Here is an 18,873-nt window from a genome sequence, read left to right on the forward strand (position 1 = left end):
CATGAGGTTTAATAAACTGTCTTTTCTATTCCAGTTTCTGTGCCAACTTCTTACTATTGGTCTAAGGACTATAAGCAGAGAAGGGTGAATCCCTTGCACTAGTAGGCCTGGCTGGGGCTTGCTACCACACCGGTGTAGGAAGGTGGATATCTGACTATGGTTACCCCCAAACTTTTTGCCTGGTGTTTAGCTGGTTTTTGACATAGTTGGCCTGGGATCCTGCTATTCAGGGCCCCAGGCTAATTGCTCTCTCCTTAAAATGGACTCCATGTACCTTAGGTGCATACACAATTGGAACTGGTTCACCTTATAGGCCCCTGTAACAGTGTACCATAGGTACCCAGGGCATAGGTGTAGCCAAGGCCTACCAGGGGCTGCAGCATGTATTGTGCCACCCCTGGCCTGGCCTCCATATTTGACACAACTGGCTGAACACTCAGCTGGGGTAAGTTGGTGTAATCACCTCTTACTTAGATATAGTATACATATATCTAAACCTAACTGGACACATGTTAACCTATAAGCCACTCCTATGGAAGGCCTCTGCAATCCTGGAGGCAGAGTGCGTGGTTTCATGTGAGATGGTGCTCTAGCACGAGCTGAGCCTGTCTGCAGCTGTCGGGAACAACTCCCTTAGCTGTTCCGGGATATTGCCATACCATATACTCTTAAGTGCATTATAATCCTCGCGGTTATATGCTAACTTTGGTTTGGCTTTATCAAAACATGTCGAGTAAGGTGTCATATGATTTGGAATACTATCCCCTCGACAGTTCTGTCGACCGGGATAGCATTCCACCCTTCTGGAGTGACACGACATGTACATAACCTGAACCCCGGTTAAAGTTAAACTCGAGCCTCAGCATCACAAAATGGATGCTGCCACCACAGACACAAGTCTGACCTCCTGCTGCTGGGAGTCCTTCCAGCGAGGGAGGCTTGGACAAAGGGTTTCCTGCCTTGGGAGGTGCGAGCACCACCCCAGACAGGATTTTGTGTATTGGGTAGGACAGGGCTGAATAGAATCAGACATGCCCGGGGCACACAAGGTGTCCTCGTGCATAAGTCAGTCCAAACCGGTCCTGGGGCTTTCCAGCCCCAGTCCTGGCACGGAGCTGGACAAAGGAAAGGGACCATCCAGCGAATCGACGTCTGCTTTGCCGCCGCCTCCTGCCCGAGCCCAGAGCCCAACGAGACCCAGACTCCCAGACTTCTCACCGCCCTATCCACAGTCCCTGCAAAGAAGGGACCCGTGGAGGCACCGAGAGACGTGGACCGGCCATCTCGAAAGACCCCCGAGAAGCTGACTGCGCAGCACCCGAGGTACCCTCGACGCTGTGCTTTGGGGTTTGAGAAGCACCACAACCGAGCAGCATTTGCACCGAAGATCAGCCCCCCAGCATCTCCACGATCTGCGTGGGGCCCTTTTGCATCTCGCCACTCGACACGCCATCCCGGTCGCTTGCCACGCGGCTAGCGGCCATCTTGGCGACCAAATCGACAATCAACACTGCGGGTCTGGTTGCTCCAGACTTGCCCTCGCTCCTGTAAAAAGGAGCACCCGCTCTGACCTTGCTGGTCCGAGTGATAAGCTTTTTCCACTTCCTCCGTGGCTTGCATTAGCCAAGGCCTGTTTGCTCCGATCAAGTTGCCGACACCGCCATCAGCTAGAGCCTTCGTGGGACAGCTCGTGATCGACTCCTGGACGTCCTCGACCTTTTCGTGTCCACGTGGCTGCAGAGAGAAGCTACACCTCAGCGCCTGTTTGCACCCGACATCGCCTGGTTCCAATCTGGTTCCACGGTAGTCACTGGCTAGTGACTTTGAACATTGTCCCCTCTGCTTTCAGGTCTTCACCACTTTAGATCCACCCTTGGATCCACCGGAACTCTTCACATCGAGCCGCCTGCAGCATTTCAGCTCCAAGCACCATCGACCTGCGTGACGAAACCCGACACTACTTCGCACCTGTGCACCCACTTCCTGTTGGTGAGGTCACTCAGCAACGCCGGTGTTCCTACACTGGTACACACCTCTAGTGTCTGTGTCTAAAGTTTCATTCTTCTAGGTCACTCGGAAGGTTCCTTAAACACTAACTTTGTAACTTTTACGCACCATTGACATTGCATTGGTGTATGCGTGCACTTTAAGCGCTGCACCCGAGTCCCGCGGGCCTTTCCCGACTTAGTCACTGCTAGTCCCGATCAGCTCCAGCGATGCCCAAGGCCCTAGGCCTACTTCCTTTTCAAATGGTGGTTCTTATACCACTATTTTAGTATATGGTTTAGGTGGCCCCTAGGGCTCATCCATATTGTGCAACTTTTGTATATTTAAACTGTGTTTTGTTTTAACGCTTATGCTTCTGTGCTCATAAAGAGTATAGGGGATATTTGTAGTAAATAAATATATATATATTTTCAATATATATCTGTGTGGTGTCCTTTCATTTGACATTCAAGGGGATTGTGTATGGCAAAACAGCTTGCTTCACATGCCTTACTGAGTTTAGCCTAAGACTGCTTTGTCCACGCTACCTCTAGGATAGCTGGTCTATAAGGTTGACTTACAACCAATCATCATAAGGGTTGCTTGGCATGGTACAAGGTGATCACTAGAACTAGTGAGCATCATATACCAGGCCAACTTCTCACATTGGTGAGCAGCGGATTGGGATTTGAGCTTGCTGTTGTTTTACCATTACAATCTTTGAGAGTATCATTTGAAAGATCATACAGGTACCTGCTAGGTACATATAAAACAAGACTAGTATACTTAAGTTCTACTGAACTTAGTTGTTGTAGAGGATAGGGAGTAGCACACCCTGACTACAACTACTAGATAGGTTTAGTAGGTAAACACCAGTGTAGGTAGATTGCAACATATCCACCCACACTAGAGCAATGTCTGGAGCAGAAGGGTCCACTGGACTTACTCCTGTTGAGAGTGACCCTCCAAGGGCACCATCCAAATTTGCTATATTCACCTTTAAAGAACTGAGGCAGCTGTGTACCTTAAGAGGTATCAAAACAGAGCCAACCCCTACAGCAGACCACCTCAGAGGGCTTTTAGACCAGTCTGAAGCTCTAAAAACCTCTAAACCAGACCCCACAGGGAATGGTGAAGGAGGCTCTCCCACTGAAGATGACAACACTGACACCCCTGTTCCTGTAGTCCAGCTAGATGAGGATGACCAAGTCACTGGAGGTACTCAGCCTGATGAGGAGGAGGAAGAGACAGAAGGAGGGAGCAGTGATTCTGATGATGGTAGACTTAGTCAGGTGCCAGCCAACAGGCTCAGCCAGGCTAACTTAAGTGTATTTGGGACTGAGTCAGGGATAAACCCACTCAGACCCCCAAGTGGACTTAACCAGGAGCCCATGGGGAGGAGGAATCACTCAGGTGAATCCAATACCTCCCAAGCTCCTAGAGGCTCTCATGGTCACTCCAGAAGGGAGATGACTAGCCCTCAGAGAAGGGAACATGAGGCCAACATGAGAGAGGCTGCTCTTAGTATTCAGAAGAGGGAACTAGAGGTTGCCCTGGCCCAAGAGAAACTTGCTAGAGCAAGACAGCCTAGAGAGAGTGGGTTAGTACCCACTGGTGGCAGCATTATCCCTAAGGATAAAGACGGGTCTTTTGATAGCAGAAACCTGAGTAAGATTGTGCCCCCCTACAAAGCTGGGGATGATATCCACAAATGGATGACTGCACTTGAGAGAGCCTGCAGAGTACAGCAGATCCCTCAGGAGCAGTGGGCAGCAATCTTGTGGCTCTCCTTTGAAGGTAGAGGCCGAGACAGACTCCTCACAGTTAGTGATGGGGATTCTAGAAACTACCTGGTCCTGAAGAGTGCTCTTATTGATGGGTTAGGCTTAACCACTGAACAGTACAGGTTAATGTTCAGAGATACCCAGAAGACACAGACTCAGGACTGGTCTGAATTTTTCGAAAGTGCCACTAAGGCTCTGGAGGGATGGTTGCTTGGAAGTAAGGTTACAGACTATACAGGGTTGTATAATTTAATTATGAGAGAGCAAAACTTAAGTAATTGTCAAAATCAGCTTCTACATCAGCACCTGGTGGACTCTGATCTGACCTCTCCACAAGAATTGGGTAAGAAGGCAGACAAATGGGTCAGAACCAGGATCAGGCCTAAGAACCAGGGTGGTGACCAAAATAAAGAGACTACCAAGCCTCAAGAGAAAGGTGGGGATAAATCCAAAGAGAAGACTTCCCCAGGGCCCCAAAACTCCAATGGAAAGGGTGGGCCCCATGACACTTCCTCTACACAGAAAAAAGCCTTACTGCCATACCTGTAAACAGGTTGGACATTGGAAAACAGACAGCTGTTGTCCAAAGAATGGTAATAAAGAAAATATACCTCCAAGTAAGGCTCCAACACCTCCTGTCACTGTTAGCAGTGGTCCCCCAGGTGGTGGGAGCACCCCCAAGAATTTGGGTGGGTTTACTTTTGGAGCTCAGGTGGATTCTGGCCTAACCAGGTCCCCTACCTCAGATACTCTTGTCTATGAAACTGGCATGGGGTTTGCCGATTTCACTGCTTGCCCAAACACTTTGAGCAAGTATAGACAGGAGCCCCTCATCAATGGTTTGAAAGTTGAGGCCTTCAGAGACACAGGGGCTAGCATCACCATGGTGGCTGAATGTCTAGTTCCCTCAAAGCAACTTTTACCTGATGCCACATATCAGGTGACAAACATTGATGGAATAGAAACCAAACATCCCATGGCAGTAGTCAATCTTAGCTGGGGAGGTGTCACTGGCCCAAAGAGAGTGGCAGTGTCAGCAAACTTGCCTGTAGATTGCCTACTTGGTAATGATTTGGAAATCTCAGCCTGGGCTGAGGTTGAACAGCAAACCCATTCTAGAATGGTAAATCTCAATGGAAAGGTTAGTGGGGCTGTGATGGCTACAGCCCCAATCCAAGATGTCCTTCCTGAAAAGGTTGGTAGGGCTGAGCAAACCTCAGCCCCATCTTTAGCTAACTTCCCTCCTGAAAAGAGTAGCAGGGCTGTGATGGTAACAGCCCATACCCAAACTGAGTCTCCTCCTGAAAAGGTTGGTGGGACTGTGATGGCCACAGCCCAAACTCAAACTGATTCCTGTGTTGTGAAGCCTCAAATGATGGATCACTCCACACAAACAAAGAGCATGGAGGAGGAAGAGAAATCTCCCCCTCACCAGACATTAGGAAAGGATCAGCCTCCTCAGGGAACTGATCTTACCCCTGATGAAGGAACTGCCCCAGATGTGGTTGGGCCTAGCCTGACAGAGCCTCTGATGTCAGTGGACCCTTCTCAGGTGGGACCCAGTCTGGAGCAGGTAACCTGCCCCTCTCTGCCTTGCCTTACTCAGCCCAGGGCTGCAGAGGACAAGAAGGACAGTGAGCCCCAAAGGGCCCCCTGTCAAATAAAGCACCGCCATCAACAGATTAGGGGCACCAAAACTAATAGCCCTAGTGAGGTGAAAACTTCAAAAACTCCTGAGGGAGCCCCCTTAAAAATAGTTAGGGACCTCCCACAGATGGATTCTGTCGGGCACAGCCAAACCTGGGACCCCAGGGCCCCAAACCTGATCTGTCCCTCCAGTAAGCCAAACAGAGGGACCCAGCCTCCAGCTTTAAGTAGCCAGAAGTTGACCCTGAGAGCACAGTGCAACTCAGTCAAAGAAAGAAAGGCATACATGGTGGAGAGGGATTGGAGGAAGCTGAGTCCTACAGAGGAATCTCACTTCAGTACTCCATCTCAACATCAGACTTTAACTTTGCCAAGACACACCACAGGTAGAGATTCCCTATGGTGGAGACCCTCAGATACCCTTAGGGTGAGGGATTGCTTAGTGGACCATGAGACAGGGGGTAACCAAGCCAGAGCTGGTACTTCCTTATATGGCCACTTAGGCAATATAGGCTTACCTGGTCAAGGATAGCCTTATCTCCTTTCGTTTGGGGGGGGTTGTGTAGGAAGGTGGATATCTGACTATGGTTACCCCCAAACTTTTTGCCTGGTGTTTAGCTGGTTTTTGACATAGTTGGCCTGGGATCCTGCTATTCAGGGCCCCAGGCTAATTGCTCTCTCCTTAAAATGGACTCCATGTACCTTAGGTGCATACACAATTGGAACTGGTTCACCTTATAGGCCCCTGTAACAGTGTACCATAGGTACCCAGGGCATAGGTGTAGCCAAGGCCTACCAGGGGCTGCAGCATGTATTGTGCCACCCCTGGCCTGGCCTCCATATTTGACACAACTGGCTGAACACTCAGCTGGGGTAAGTTGGTGTAATCACCTCTTACTTAGATATAGTATACATATATCTAAACCTAACTGGACACATGTTAACCTATAAGCTACTCCTATGGAAGGCCTCTGCAATCCTGGAGGCAGAGTGCGTGGTTTCATGTGAGATGGTGCTCTAGCACGAGCTGATCCTGTCTGCAGCTGTCGGGAACAACTCCCTTAGCTGTTCCGGGATATTGCCATACCATTTACTCTTAAGTGCATTATAATCCTCGCGGTTATATGCTAACTTTGGTTTGGCTTTATCAAAACATGTCGAGTAAGGTGTCATACGATTTGGAATACTATCCCCTCGACAGTTCTGTCGACAGGGATAGCATTCCATCCTTCTGGAGGGACTCGACATGTACATAACCTGAACCCCGGTTAAAGTTAAACTCGAGCCTCAGCATCACCAATTGGATGCTGCCACCACAGACACAAGTCTGACCTCCTGCTGCTGGGAGGTGCCAGCGAGGGAGGCTTTGACAAAGGGTTTCCTGCCTTGGGAGGTGCGAGCACCACCCCAGACAGGATTTTGTGGATTGGGTAGGACAGGGCTGAATAGAATCAGAGATGCCCGGGGCACACAAGGTGTCCTCGTGCATAAGCCAGTCCAAACCGGTCCTGGGGCTTTCCAGCCCCAGTCCTGGCACGGAGCTGGACAAGGGGTGTAACCGCCCCCCTTCCTGGTCCCACCCAGAGGAGGGACCTAGCAGGTGATCCACCCCTCGGATTGGGAATAAGAGTGGGAGCAGTGCCATAGCACCTCAGATCATCCTGAAATCAACTTAACACTAAGAAGACGCCTGGACTTCGACATTCTGCTGCACAGAACACTGAAGAGCATCTCCCTTGTGGCCAAGGAGTGGCCACCCTGTGAACACAGGCACCATCCAGCGAATCGACGTCTGCTTTGCTGCCGCCTCCTGCCGGAGCCCGAGCCCAGAGCCCGACGAGACCCAGACTCCCAGACTTCTCACCGCCCGATCCACAGTCCCTGCAAAGAAGGGACCCGTGGAGGCACCGAGAGACGTGGGACCGGCCATCTCGAAAGACCCCCGAGAAGCTGACTGCACAGCACCCGAGGCACCCTCGACGCTGTGCTTTGGGGTTTGAGAAGCCCCACAACCGAGCAGCATTTGCACTGAAGATCAGCCCCCCAGCATCTTTACGATCTGCGTGGGGCCCTTTTGCATCTCGCCACTCGACGCGCCATCCCGGTCGCTTGCCACGCGGCTAGCGGCCATCTTGGCGACCAAATCGACAATCAACACTGCGGGTCTGGTTGCTCCAGACTTGCCCTCGCTCCTGTAAAAAGGAGCACCCGCTCTGACCTTGCTGGTCCGAGTGATAAGCTTTTTCCACTTCCTCCGTGGCTTGCATTAGCCACAGCCTGTTTGCTCCGATCAAGTTGCCGACACTGCCATCAGCTAGAGCCTTCGTGGGACAGCTCGTGATCGACTCCTGGACGTCCTCGACCTCTTCGTGTCCACGTGGCTGCAGAGAGAAGCTACACCTCATCGCCTGTTTGCACCCAACATCGCCTGGTTCCAATCTGGTTCCACGGTAGTCACTGGCTAGTGACTTTGAACATTGTCCCCTCTGCTTTCAGGTCTTCACCACTTCAGATCCACCCTTGGATCCACCGGAACTCCTCACATCGAGCCGCCTGCAGCATCTTCAGCTCCAAGCACCATCGAGCTGCGTGACGAAACCCGACACTACTTCGCACCTGTGCACCCGCTTCCTGTGGGTGAGGTAACTCAGCAAAGCCGGTGTTCCTACACTGGTACACACCTCTAGTGCCTGTGTCTAAAGTTTCATTCTTCTAGGTCACTCGGAAGGTTCCTTAAACACTAACTTTGTAACTTTTACGCACCATTGACATTGCTTTGGTGTATGCGTGCACTTTAAGCGCTGCACCTGAGTCCCGCGGGCCTTTCCCGACTTAGTCACTGCTAGTCCTGGTCAGCTCCAGCGATTCCCAAGGCCCTAGGCCTTCTTCCTTTTCAATTGGTGGTTCTTATACCACTATTTTAGTATATGGTTTAGGTGGCCCCTAGGGCTCATCCATATTGTGCAACTTTTGTATATTTAAACTGTGTTTTGTTTTAACGCTTATGCTTCTGTGCTCATAAAGAGTATAGGGGATATTTGTAGTAAATAAATATATATATATATTCAATATATATCTGTGTGGTGTCCTTTCATTTGACATTCAAGGGGATTGTGTATGGTAAAACAGCTTGCTTCACATGCCTTACTGAGTTTAGCCTAAGACTGCTTTGTCCACGCTACCTCTAGGATAGCTGGTCTATAAGGTTGACTTACAACCAATCATCATAAGGGTTGCTTGGCATGGTACAAGGTGATCACTAGAACTAGTGAGCATCATATACCAGGCCAACTTCTCACAACCGGGACTCCATTGTTTTTTCATTGCCATCTCGTGTCAAACACTTCCACACGACTCACCTGGTCGTTTCTGCTGATGCCTGGGGAAAATCTAACTAACACGACAACAGCCATCTTCCAGCCTGCATTTCTGCCCAAGAACTGTCGCACACCCAATCCCCCCTGTTCTTTGCAGTTCAACTGAAAGCCACAAGACACTCACACCCTTAGTAAATGATTTGTTTTCCATCTCCTGCTACCAGCCTGGTAAACATCCTTGACACCGTGATCAGGTTATCTGGACAATGGTCTGACTGCGGGCCTTGATCAGGGTGATTAAACAATGACTTGAAAGACCGGGCTTTGATCAAGGTGATTGAACAATGACCTGAAAGACTGAGCCTTGATCAAGCCGAGTGAGCAATGATTTGTGTACCAAGCCTTGACCAGGTCACCATCTACAAACGTCATCTGAATCTGGTTATCAACTGCAAACACTGCCCTGATTGAACAATGAACTAACAGCCAAAAGACTGGAATGAAAAGGTATAAAAGGCTTGTAAGCTGCGGAGTAAAGCAGCAGCCTCCTCTGTCTTGTTTCTGACGAGCTTGGGACTCTGTTCCATAGCCCGGGCTATTTGAATAAATCTGGGTTCCTCCTGCAGATGAAGGCTCCTATGTCTCCTTTTACTACGTATGAAGGGTATGGAAGCCTTGGGCGGTTCCCCGCCGCCGAGACCCAGTAAGTGGGTTATTCCGGTTCTTAACTAGCATACAGGGTTTTGCAATTTGCTGTTATCTGACTCTTAAGTGTAGTGCAAGGGGCCTTCTTTCTGTATGTTGAATTTCCTTTATCAATGCTTGGTTTTTTTGGTGTGCTTCTCATCAGTTTCCCGGGCCGGATTACTCATTCTCATCCGCCTCTCATTGGCTTTGATGGTTGGAACTACTCTCTGCATATAAACGCTAATTGCATTCTAAAGCAAAGGCAGTGGAACAAGCATCTGTATGTCATTCTATTACATGCATATTTTTGCTAGATGTTGTTCATTACAGAAGTAATGTTAAACACACTTAAGAATGCTATACTTGGATCTAGCAGTATGTTTATGGTGTGATTTCTGTCAAACTTGGTGTTCAATGGTGTGACATCTTCGGGCTTTTTTGTTGACATTAATGTTATTTTATACCTACCCTAATGCTTTGATCATAGTTCCGTGATTAAACTCATTTATTAGTTTAACATGTAAACATGCACCCAATATTGCACCACATCACAAGACCTGCTACTATATCTATGAGAGGTACTACTGTCTGGAACTCCCTCCCTAAAGATCTACGTTGCAACCCCTCCTACCTCAGCTTCAAAAAAGACCTCAAGCTGCACCTTCTCTACGAATGTTTGGGTCCTTAATTCCTTGTCACTGGACACTAATTCTTACCCCAGCCCTGACTGTATAGGTTCCTTCTACTTATGGTGTCACCTCCTTTAACCCCCTCCTTTCAATCTTTCATTTACGACTACCTTTCCCCCTTTAAGTTTTCGGGTAGTTCCCACCTATTCCCACCTGCTTTCCCATTACCCCTCACTCGCCACAGTCGCCCTCCACTTTCTCTCCCTCCCCCCTCTTCTTCACTAACCATCTATGCTAGTCTTGCTATCTATGACCTGTTGTTTGCCTAATGTATTCCTAGTTAATTTGCCTCATTTAATAATGATACTGTTTAAAATTGTCTATTTGTCTTGTTTATTACCTCATTGTACAAATGTTATATTGCAATTTTCCATTACCAAACCTTGTAAAGCACTCCGATACCCTTGGGTCCAGCCAGCGCTATATAAAACCTTTTAAATAAAATAAAATACAAAAATTAAATAATGTGAATACAACATAGCAGCTATCAGAGACGCCGATTGAACATATCGGACAGAGCTCTGTTCTTTAGCTGTCGGGTGAGTGAAACATAGGGATAGAAGGCTTCTTCATACCCGTGGACTCACTTTGGTAAAGGAATGTTTGATCTTTTGCGCAACATGGCACTATAATTTGCCCGGCACGTTTATTTGTTTAAACACTTGATTCTCTAATTGTGTCAGAGTACAGTTGAGGAAAGTCACGATAAGCTCCCTATGTCCCGCGTCTACATACTGGTCTTCACGTTCCGGAAGTAATTGCTTCCGGTGTGCTTTCCTCAACTGTACTAGCCAATAGCAACCCATGACAAGCAGGACGTACACTCTGATTCCCCAGGAAACTGCTCCCGATGGTTGATAGACCACCTAGGAAACTGCCCGCGTTGGCTAACAGACCATCTGGGACTCCACTGTAGGAGCTTCAGAGTATCGATAGAGAGAGGCTTTACTAGAATTAAGGATATGATGGTTTGGGACTTGGATCTCAGCACTTTGGATTAACTGGATATCTGGGATGGCACTTGAATGTTCAACCTTACTGTAGCTTTAATTTTTTTTATACATTTGATTCACACTTTTTGTTCTACGGGCTCGTGACTACTTAACCGATACATTAGCCTCGAAGAAGTCACTTGTGTGACGAAACACGTGTCAGCTGTTTCTTTGGATTCAAAAACAAGCTTCATTGAGACATTTGGCTCCTGATTTTTTATTGTGGTTACTGTGCAGTATCTTATATAGTGGAAAGACTACGTGTTGACTGAAGAATGAATGCTTTGGTACAATGATTTCTCATGTAAACGGAGGTGTTTCACCCAGGCGCGCAACACCCATTGGGCTCACCGGGCTTCAGCCCCCCCCGCCCCCCCGTCGCCTCCTCTGCCCGGGCTAAGATGACACGCACTGAAATGATGCAAGAAGGCTGCGCATCCGATCCGAGAATGTAATTTTTTTTTAATGCTTTCTGAGAGGCCCAGCAGCCCGAGCCAGACAGCCAGCCTCTGAACAGTTTCAGCGAGTGAACCCCCCCTGCTCTGACCTCTTGTTTTCCTTTAGAGTGGCCCGGAGGTGAAATCCTTGCCTGAAGGCAGAGATTTCACCTAAGCACTTGATGGGTTGTGAGCATGGGGTGTGAAGATGTGCACAGCAGGGGGAAGGCATGGCCAGTTAAGGTGATGCTTTTCCTTTGTAAAGGAATTTCTGCTGGCATCTTAGCCCAGGGTGTGCTGTCTGTGCACTTGTATAGATGTGTATTCCATACAAGTGCACAGACAGCAAACCCTGGGCTATGACGCCAGCAGGAATTAATTTACAAAGGAAAAGCTTCACCTGCACTGGCCATCCCTTTCCCCCTGCTGTCTGTGCATTTGACCCACATTGATCTACACAGTGAGACCTTCGGGAGGGGCTGGATGCCAGGACACAGTGCTGCTGATCAGCCAGACTCCACAGTATAGTATCAGAAGAGCAGGCAGCAGTTTTTTGTGTAAGTTCCAGTAACTTTAATGCATTTTTCAGCACAGCATTACCTACTGCCTGCATATCTAGGTTACTGTGAATGTTGTTCTTGACTTGCATACATAGAAACGTCAAAGAGGACAGTCCCCTCCAAATATGCAAATGTAGTGTAAGTTTGTAGTGTTCATTTTTTTTTGGGGTTCTAGTGGGTAATTTTAGAGTTCAGGGTGGGTTACGGATTGGGGTGCCAGGGGGTAATTTTAGGGTTCTGAGCGGGTATGGGTTTTGGGGTTCCAGGGGGCAATTTTAGGGTTCAGGGTAGGTATGGGTTTTGGGGTGCCAGGGGACACTTTAGGGTTCAGCGTGGGTATGTGTTTTGGTGTGCCAGGGGTAATTTTAGGGTTCAGGGCAGGTGTGGGTTTTGGGTGTCAGGGGGCAATTTTAGGGCTCAGGGTGGGTATGGGTTATGGGGTGCCAGGGGGGAATGTATGGTTCAGGGTGGGTATGGGTTATGGGGTGCCGGGGGGAATTTATGGTTCAGCATGGGTATGGGTTTTGGGGTGCCCGGGGTAATTTTAGGGTTTAGGGCAGGTGTGGGTTTTGGGATGTCAGGGGGCTATTTTAGGGTTCAGGGTGGGTATGGGGTGCCAGGGGACATTTTAGGGTTCAGCGTGGGTATGTGTTTTGGTGTGCCAGGGTTTTTTTTAGGGTTCAGGGCAGGTGTGGGTTTTGGGGTGTCAGGGTGCAATTTTAGGGTTCAGGGTGGGTATGGGTTATGGGGTGCCAGCGGGGAATTTATGGTTCAGGGTGGGTATGGGTTATGGGGTGCCGGGGGGGGAATTTATGGTTCAGCATGGGTATGGGGTTTGGGGTGCCTGGGGTAATTTTAAGGTACAGGGTGGGTGTGGGTTTTGGGGTGCCATGGGATTAATTTTAGGGTTCAGCGTGGGTATGTGTTTTATAGTGCCAGGGGTAATTTTAGGGTTTAGGGCAGGTGTGGGTTTTTGGATGTCAGGGGGCTACTTTAGGGTTCATGGTGGGTATGGGTTATGGGGTGCCAGGGGACATTTTAGGGTTCAGTGTCGGTATGTGTTTTGGTGTGCCAGGGGTAATTTTAGGGTTCAGGGCAGGTGTGGGTTTTGGGGTGTCAGGGGGCTACTTTAGGGTTCAGGGTGGGTATGGGTTATGGGGTGCCAGGGGACATTTTAGGGTTCAACGTGGGTATGTGTTTTGGTGTGCCAGGGGTAATTTTACGGTTCAGGGCTGGTGTGGGTTTTGGGGTGTCAGGGGGCAATTTTAGGGTTCAGGGTGGGTATGGGTTATGGGGTGCCAGGGGGGAATTTATGGTTCAGGGAGGGTGTGGGATTATGGGTTGCCGGGGGGCATTTATGGTTCAGCATGGGTATGGGGTTTGGGGTGCCAGGGGTCATTTTAAGGTTCAGGGTAGGTGTGGGTTTTGAGGTGCCATGGGATTAATTTTAGGGTTCAGCGTGGGTATGTGTTTTATAGTGCCAGGGGTAATTTTAGGGTTTAGGGCAGGTGTGGGTTTGGGATGTCAGGGGGCTATTTTAGGGTTCAGGGTGGGTATTGGTTATGGGGTGCCAGATGGGAATTTATGGTTCAGCATGGGTATGGGTTTTGGGGTGCCTGGGGTAATTTTAAGGTTCAGGGTGGGTTTGGGTTTTGGGGGGCAAGGGGGGAATTTATGGTTCAGCATGGGTATGATTTCTGGGGTGCCAGGGGTAATTTAAGGTTTAGGGCGGGTATGGGTTTTGGGGCTCCAGGGGGGTGATTTTAGGGTTCAGGGTGGTATTGGGTTTTGGGGTGCCAGGGGGTAATTTTAGGATGTGGGGTGGGTATGGGTTTTGGGGTGCCGGGGAGGGATAATTTTAGGGATAGGATGGGTATGGGTTTTGGGGTGCCAGGGGTAATTATAGATTTCAGGGCGGGTATGGGTTTTAGGGTGTGAGGGGGTTAATTTTAGGGTTCTGCGTGGTTATGTGTTTTGGTGTGCCAGGGGTAATTTTAAGATTCAGGGTGAGTATGGGTTTTGGGGGGCAATGCATCAAACTAACAAAAATGTGTGCTTTAATTGTTGTCCAGTTTCAAATGCAGAATTCGCCACATTTTTTTCTCAGCTTGACCTGAGCATTAACCGATCCTGATTATCTGCCATTTTAGCTCCGCCCCATTGATTTACATTAGCCACGCCCCTTCATCTGCCATGTTAGCCCCCCCGAAATTAAGACCTAGTTGCGCCCCTGGTTTCACCAATGTGTTATATGCATGTAGGGTAGTTGGATGCATTTGTACCATACAGCACCACAGATAGAAATTCGTTTGAAATTTGTTCTACAAATATATTAGCACATACCAATAGTTGTGCGATCATGAAACCATCACTACTCTCTCTAGTTTTGTAATGGATGTAGATAGTCACAGCAAATAAATGTTCTGTCTCACCTAACTACGTACCTGCAGCTCCCAGTCGCACATGGTATGAGGTGGCTGGTGAGCAGCGCTGCCCCTTTACTAGTATAGGTCATATAATTGAACCGTGGACTTGTAGCACAGAATACTGTATGGGTGGTGTTCGACTGGTGGTGTTTTGCCTCAGTTGTGGGCATTTCTTTAGGAATGTTTACACTTACCTGCTTACAAAGTTGCAAAAAATTCACTGCTGTCTTGTGTTAGAGATACTGTGATACGAAATTGCTTGCTTCCAAATGCAAAACTTACACAATATATTTTGATTGGGGGCACTTGTTCATGGTCGGTTTCGGTACTTGTGTTTCTTTTGATCAGCAACACCTGCGCGTAGCAACCAGGAAAGGGAAAAGACAGCACAATTGTATCCCCTCCCCTAATAAAGAGGAGCGACTTGTTTTATGTTTGTAATCTTTTAAGAATTTAAAGGAAACTGGATTTTTGTGTTTGCTGTCTCTCATCTGCTCCTTCTCAGTCGTATCTGCCTCCTCTGAATGTCAGTCTCTCTCTCACTCTCTCTGACAAAACTATTTTTTTCCCGCTCACTGTCTTTCTCGTTTTAAGCATGCCCCTTTGCATTCTCTCCTGTACCTCTGTCTCTCTCAGGGCCATAGCGGACGCGGGGCGTTTACCAGTGGGCTGACAGGGTGGGGGCCGGTTTTTGGCCCCTTCAGGTTGGCGTTTTTGTTACCAGGGGCCAGAAATATCGGCCCCCTGTAACAAAATCAGCCCAAACCGGCCCTAGCAAACAGATTGGCTGCAGCACCCCCCACGGGGGGCGGCCGAGGAATTTGCCAGGGCCGGTTTTGGTTCCCAGTCCGGCCCTGGTCTCGCTCTTACTCTCGTACCCTGTCCGTTGTTGCATCTCCCTCCCCACTCTCCCACTGGCCAATTTTTGTTACCCTCCTTACTTGCCCTCCTCCCAATGTCTGCTGATTGATTTCCAGCTACCTCCACCATCTTTTATTGTTTGGGATTGAATGTGCATAGTGATTTACATTGTGGCAGTATGCTGTTCATTCATCTGTTCATCCTGGTAGAGCCCCTGTTTTTGACTTCTTTTAGGGTGATGCACTTAAAGGCGATTCAATTTGAAGTGCTATGATACATATGCTCTCTGTTCAGCCACCTGCAGACTGGGTTCTTTTTATAGGGAAACAGTGTGCAGTCCAGTTCCTTTCAACTAGAAAGGGCCTCTAAGTGATTCAGTTCACACAGGGGCACTAGATAAGGGACTTTACTTGTTGATTCATTCTGCTTTAGACCGATGGGAAGCTGAAATCGCCATGGTTTCTTCCCATAAGAGGAGGATAGCTGTCTTCATGTGGGGAGGGGTCCTGCCGGGGACCTGTAGCACCAGAGTCATGACCGTGCTGTGAGTCCATGCAGCGCTCCTAGAAAAGTCCAACTTCGCCTTACTTCTCTTCCATGTGTAAATCTCAGTTTTTAAAATATTTCATCAGGTTCATTTTATCAGCTGCATGTTTTTTTTTATCATAGTACTAACCCAGTTAACTAATCTCCCCACTTTAAAATAATACCAGTACAGCACAATATATTGCCTTTATAAGTCTGAACGCTTGAACATACTTTCAGTAACTTATATTGCAGAACTATTCACCATGCTACAGCTTACAACAAAAACAGTGTGTTAATCACATATGCGAAACTGAATGCATTTACAAATGCTTCTTTGTAGTTGATGCTAAATCTTTACACTTTTGAAAAGGCTTCTAGTTCTGGTTTTGAGAGCTGGGATGGACACTGTCGGATTTGTTGGGAAGCACAGGATATTATCGGCAAGACAATTTTGGTCATTATTCCTTTAACAGTCATATCTTGTATTGATTGTTTATTATTGATCCTATGAATGAGGGTTCAATGACGAGAGCAAATATGAGAAGAAAGTGGGGCATCTCTCTGTCGTTCCCTTGTGAATTGAATGTGTTGCGAATGTTTACTATTGATTCTTATTCGGGCTATCAGTCTCACATAATTTGCAACAATAAACTAATCTTGTGTCGCCATGTGTGTGCCACCCCTGGATACACCCTGATTGAAAGGGAAATATCTCTGGTCAAACTAGATTCAGACTTGTCATTAGGAGCTTTGTGAATATTTTTACATTGCTTTTAAGGAGTGCTATAGGTCGGTAAGAACCACACAGAGAAAGATCCTTGTTTCACGAGGTTGTGCCTCCCAGAATACTGCCACTCCCCATGACATGCAACTCATCTGTCTATACTTTATAGTACTGGTCACCTCCACACAGGTTTCTTCCTATTCTCTCAGCAGCTCGGTTACTCCATTACAATGGACAGGTTTCGAATGCCCAAGATCCTGTGTGCCTCCTTGGGAATGCACACAGTATGTCTTCCTTTATGAAAAGGAAGTCTAACTGGGTGCCTCCATCTATATGGAATCGATTTTTGCTACAAGGTTGGTGTAATATTACCAAACGTTTAATGCCATGCCTGGTTTGCCGAGGAATACATCTCATAGGGGGGAGAAAAACGATGTCCCCTTGAAACGAGAATGGACTCTCTTGCCTTGATCCAGTTGTGATTTGTTACTTCATTTTAAAGAAGTGCTCATTTGTCTGTATGTCAGGTGGTAGCTTTTGATGGATTTGATAAACTTAGTAGGCTTGACGTATGCAGTTGAGTTCTATTTCACCGATTTATGCTTCTTGGAGGATATTGTGGAAGAGTTTATTGATATGCTTTTCAAGGTCGGCGTTCGGAATTTTCAAGTTGACTCCCTTGATTTTAATATTTTTCTCCAAATGTGGGTCTTGCCATGCTCCAGCTTTTAAAGATTCACAGTGTGCTGAGCCTCTAGTGCTCACACTCACTCTTCAAGGAAATATTGCTCATGAGCCTGTTCTTCAGTGAAGGTCTCACCTTGGTCTAATCTGCTTTTTGTAGACTCTGGTGAAATTCAGGAATACATTTTCCTTACTAGGAGTAATGAAGAGAGTTTAGTCTTGAGTTACTTGATGTGGAATTAGATATCTTTGTGGCCCTGTGCCACGGAGGAATCAAGAGAAAAGTTGAAGTCCTGACTTTCCAGTTTTCTCTTTTGTGAGATGTGTCTCTCTTTAGGCCTTGCATCATAGCTTTTATAAAAGGCATTTTCTGTGCCTTCTGCTTGGTGGTTGCCATGGTATAGACATAAACTAGGGGTTTCTCAGATCCTCTATTTGCTTAGGTCTACTTGCCTCCTCACAGCAGTTGACTGTTAATGAGAAGAGGTGTGTGCGCCAAGTCAATGCTAGTTAAAGAGGAGCTGGCTATGCTGGTGATAGTGATCATGGGAGGTGGAAGATGTCATGTGGTAAGTAGTCATGGATGTACTTACAGGGGACCAGTGTCCCCTTAGTATATGTGGGCGACAATGAAAAGTTCACGGCAAGGCCTATAGGACAATTGTCTCATCTTGAAGCGAAGATACTGATGATTCAACTTAATTTAATTTTGTTAGGGTTCAGCAAGTTTAAGGCTTCACAATTTGCTCTGTGCAGTCCAATGGCAATGAGCACAATCATGGGTCTCCAGGAGGCCCGCAGGATCTAGACCTCTGGTACTGCACCCGACACAGTGCCAGGCTCAGACTCCCTGCATGGATGAGATGAGGGGATCGGCTGACTTACCCTGTCATTATGACCATTTATGTCTCCTCAGCCTAGCTTTTCTAGGAAGGGACCCGGGTAGCCAACAGGCTCTCACGCCCTCTGAAGCCCCCATAGTTCAAAGGGTGTGTCTTATACCTAGTACAAATAGTTTGATATGTAATAGATGGTGCATCATCACTTAGCCAGGTTTCTGGAACATAATGTTGTATAGTCAGGGATGGACCCCCTTACAAGATCCTTGTTGTGGAAATGATTTTTATTCAATGTTCTAACATTCTGGAGAATACAGTAGAACATTTATGGGGGATTGCGAGGTTGATAAGAGTGCAAAGTAGGTAAAGCAGCAGTTTTAGGTGTAAAACCTGAAGTTATGGAAGGGTAAAGATTAGACTTGCATACTTAGAAGAGATTTTACAAGATTAATGGGAGTATGGGTAAGTGGATGGTGTGTTGATGATCATAGTTGGAAGTCCTTATGGGAAGAAGGAAAGGGGAGAGGGAATGCCTGAGGTGGAGAGAGTTTAAGAGCAGAATGAAGAAGGAAGGGTGGATGAGAGGAAGTAAGATAATGTAGAGGTGTGGTCTATAGAGGTATGTTAATGTATTCATTGGTTTGTTGCTCATTTGGAGTGTAACAGTGAATGGGAGAACGTAAAAAAGTTCGATTCAGGAAAGGAGGATAAG

At 47.6% G+C, this 18,873-nt stretch overlaps 2 protein-coding genes across 5 annotated transcripts in view; both read left to right on the forward strand.

Moving 5' to 3' along the window:
• Window positions 1-18,873, forward strand: part of CLPTM1L (CLPTM1 like) — a 2,174,700-nt gene that overhangs the window by 2,038,715 nt on the left and 117,112 nt on the right. The gene's annotated exons all lie outside the window — the stretch shown is intronic.
• Window positions 2,901-18,130, forward strand: LOC147722907 (uncharacterized). Its single transcript, XM_086966591.1, has 3 exons — window positions 2,901-3,167; window positions 3,222-3,783; window positions 18,039-18,130. Exons 1-3 carry the CDS (start codon window positions 2,901-2,903, stop codon window positions 18,128-18,130), a joined length of 921 nt encoding a protein of 306 aa, XP_086822717.1.

Source organism: Lissotriton vulgaris, chromosome 4_1, assembly GCF_964263255.1.
Source record: "Lissotriton vulgaris chromosome 4_1, aLisVul1.2, whole genome shotgun sequence".
Classification (NCBI taxonomy): domain Eukaryota; kingdom Metazoa; phylum Chordata; class Amphibia; order Caudata; family Salamandridae; genus Lissotriton; species Lissotriton vulgaris.

Bases quoted from the DNA above. Each gene is read 5' to 3' on its own strand.
- LOC147722907 (XM_086966591.1), top strand. From the start codon at position 2,901: ATGTCTGGAGCAGAAGGGTCCACTGGACTTACTCCTGTTGAGAGTGAC. The intron at 3,168-3,221 runs GTAGTCCAGCTA...CAGCCTGATGAG, and splicing joins ACACTGACACCCCTGTTCCT to GAGGAGGAAGAGACAGAAGG. The intron at 3,784-18,038 runs GTAGAGGCCGAG...TAATTTTGTTAG, and splicing joins CTTGTGGCTCTCCTTTGAAG to GGTTCAGCAAGTTTAAGGCT.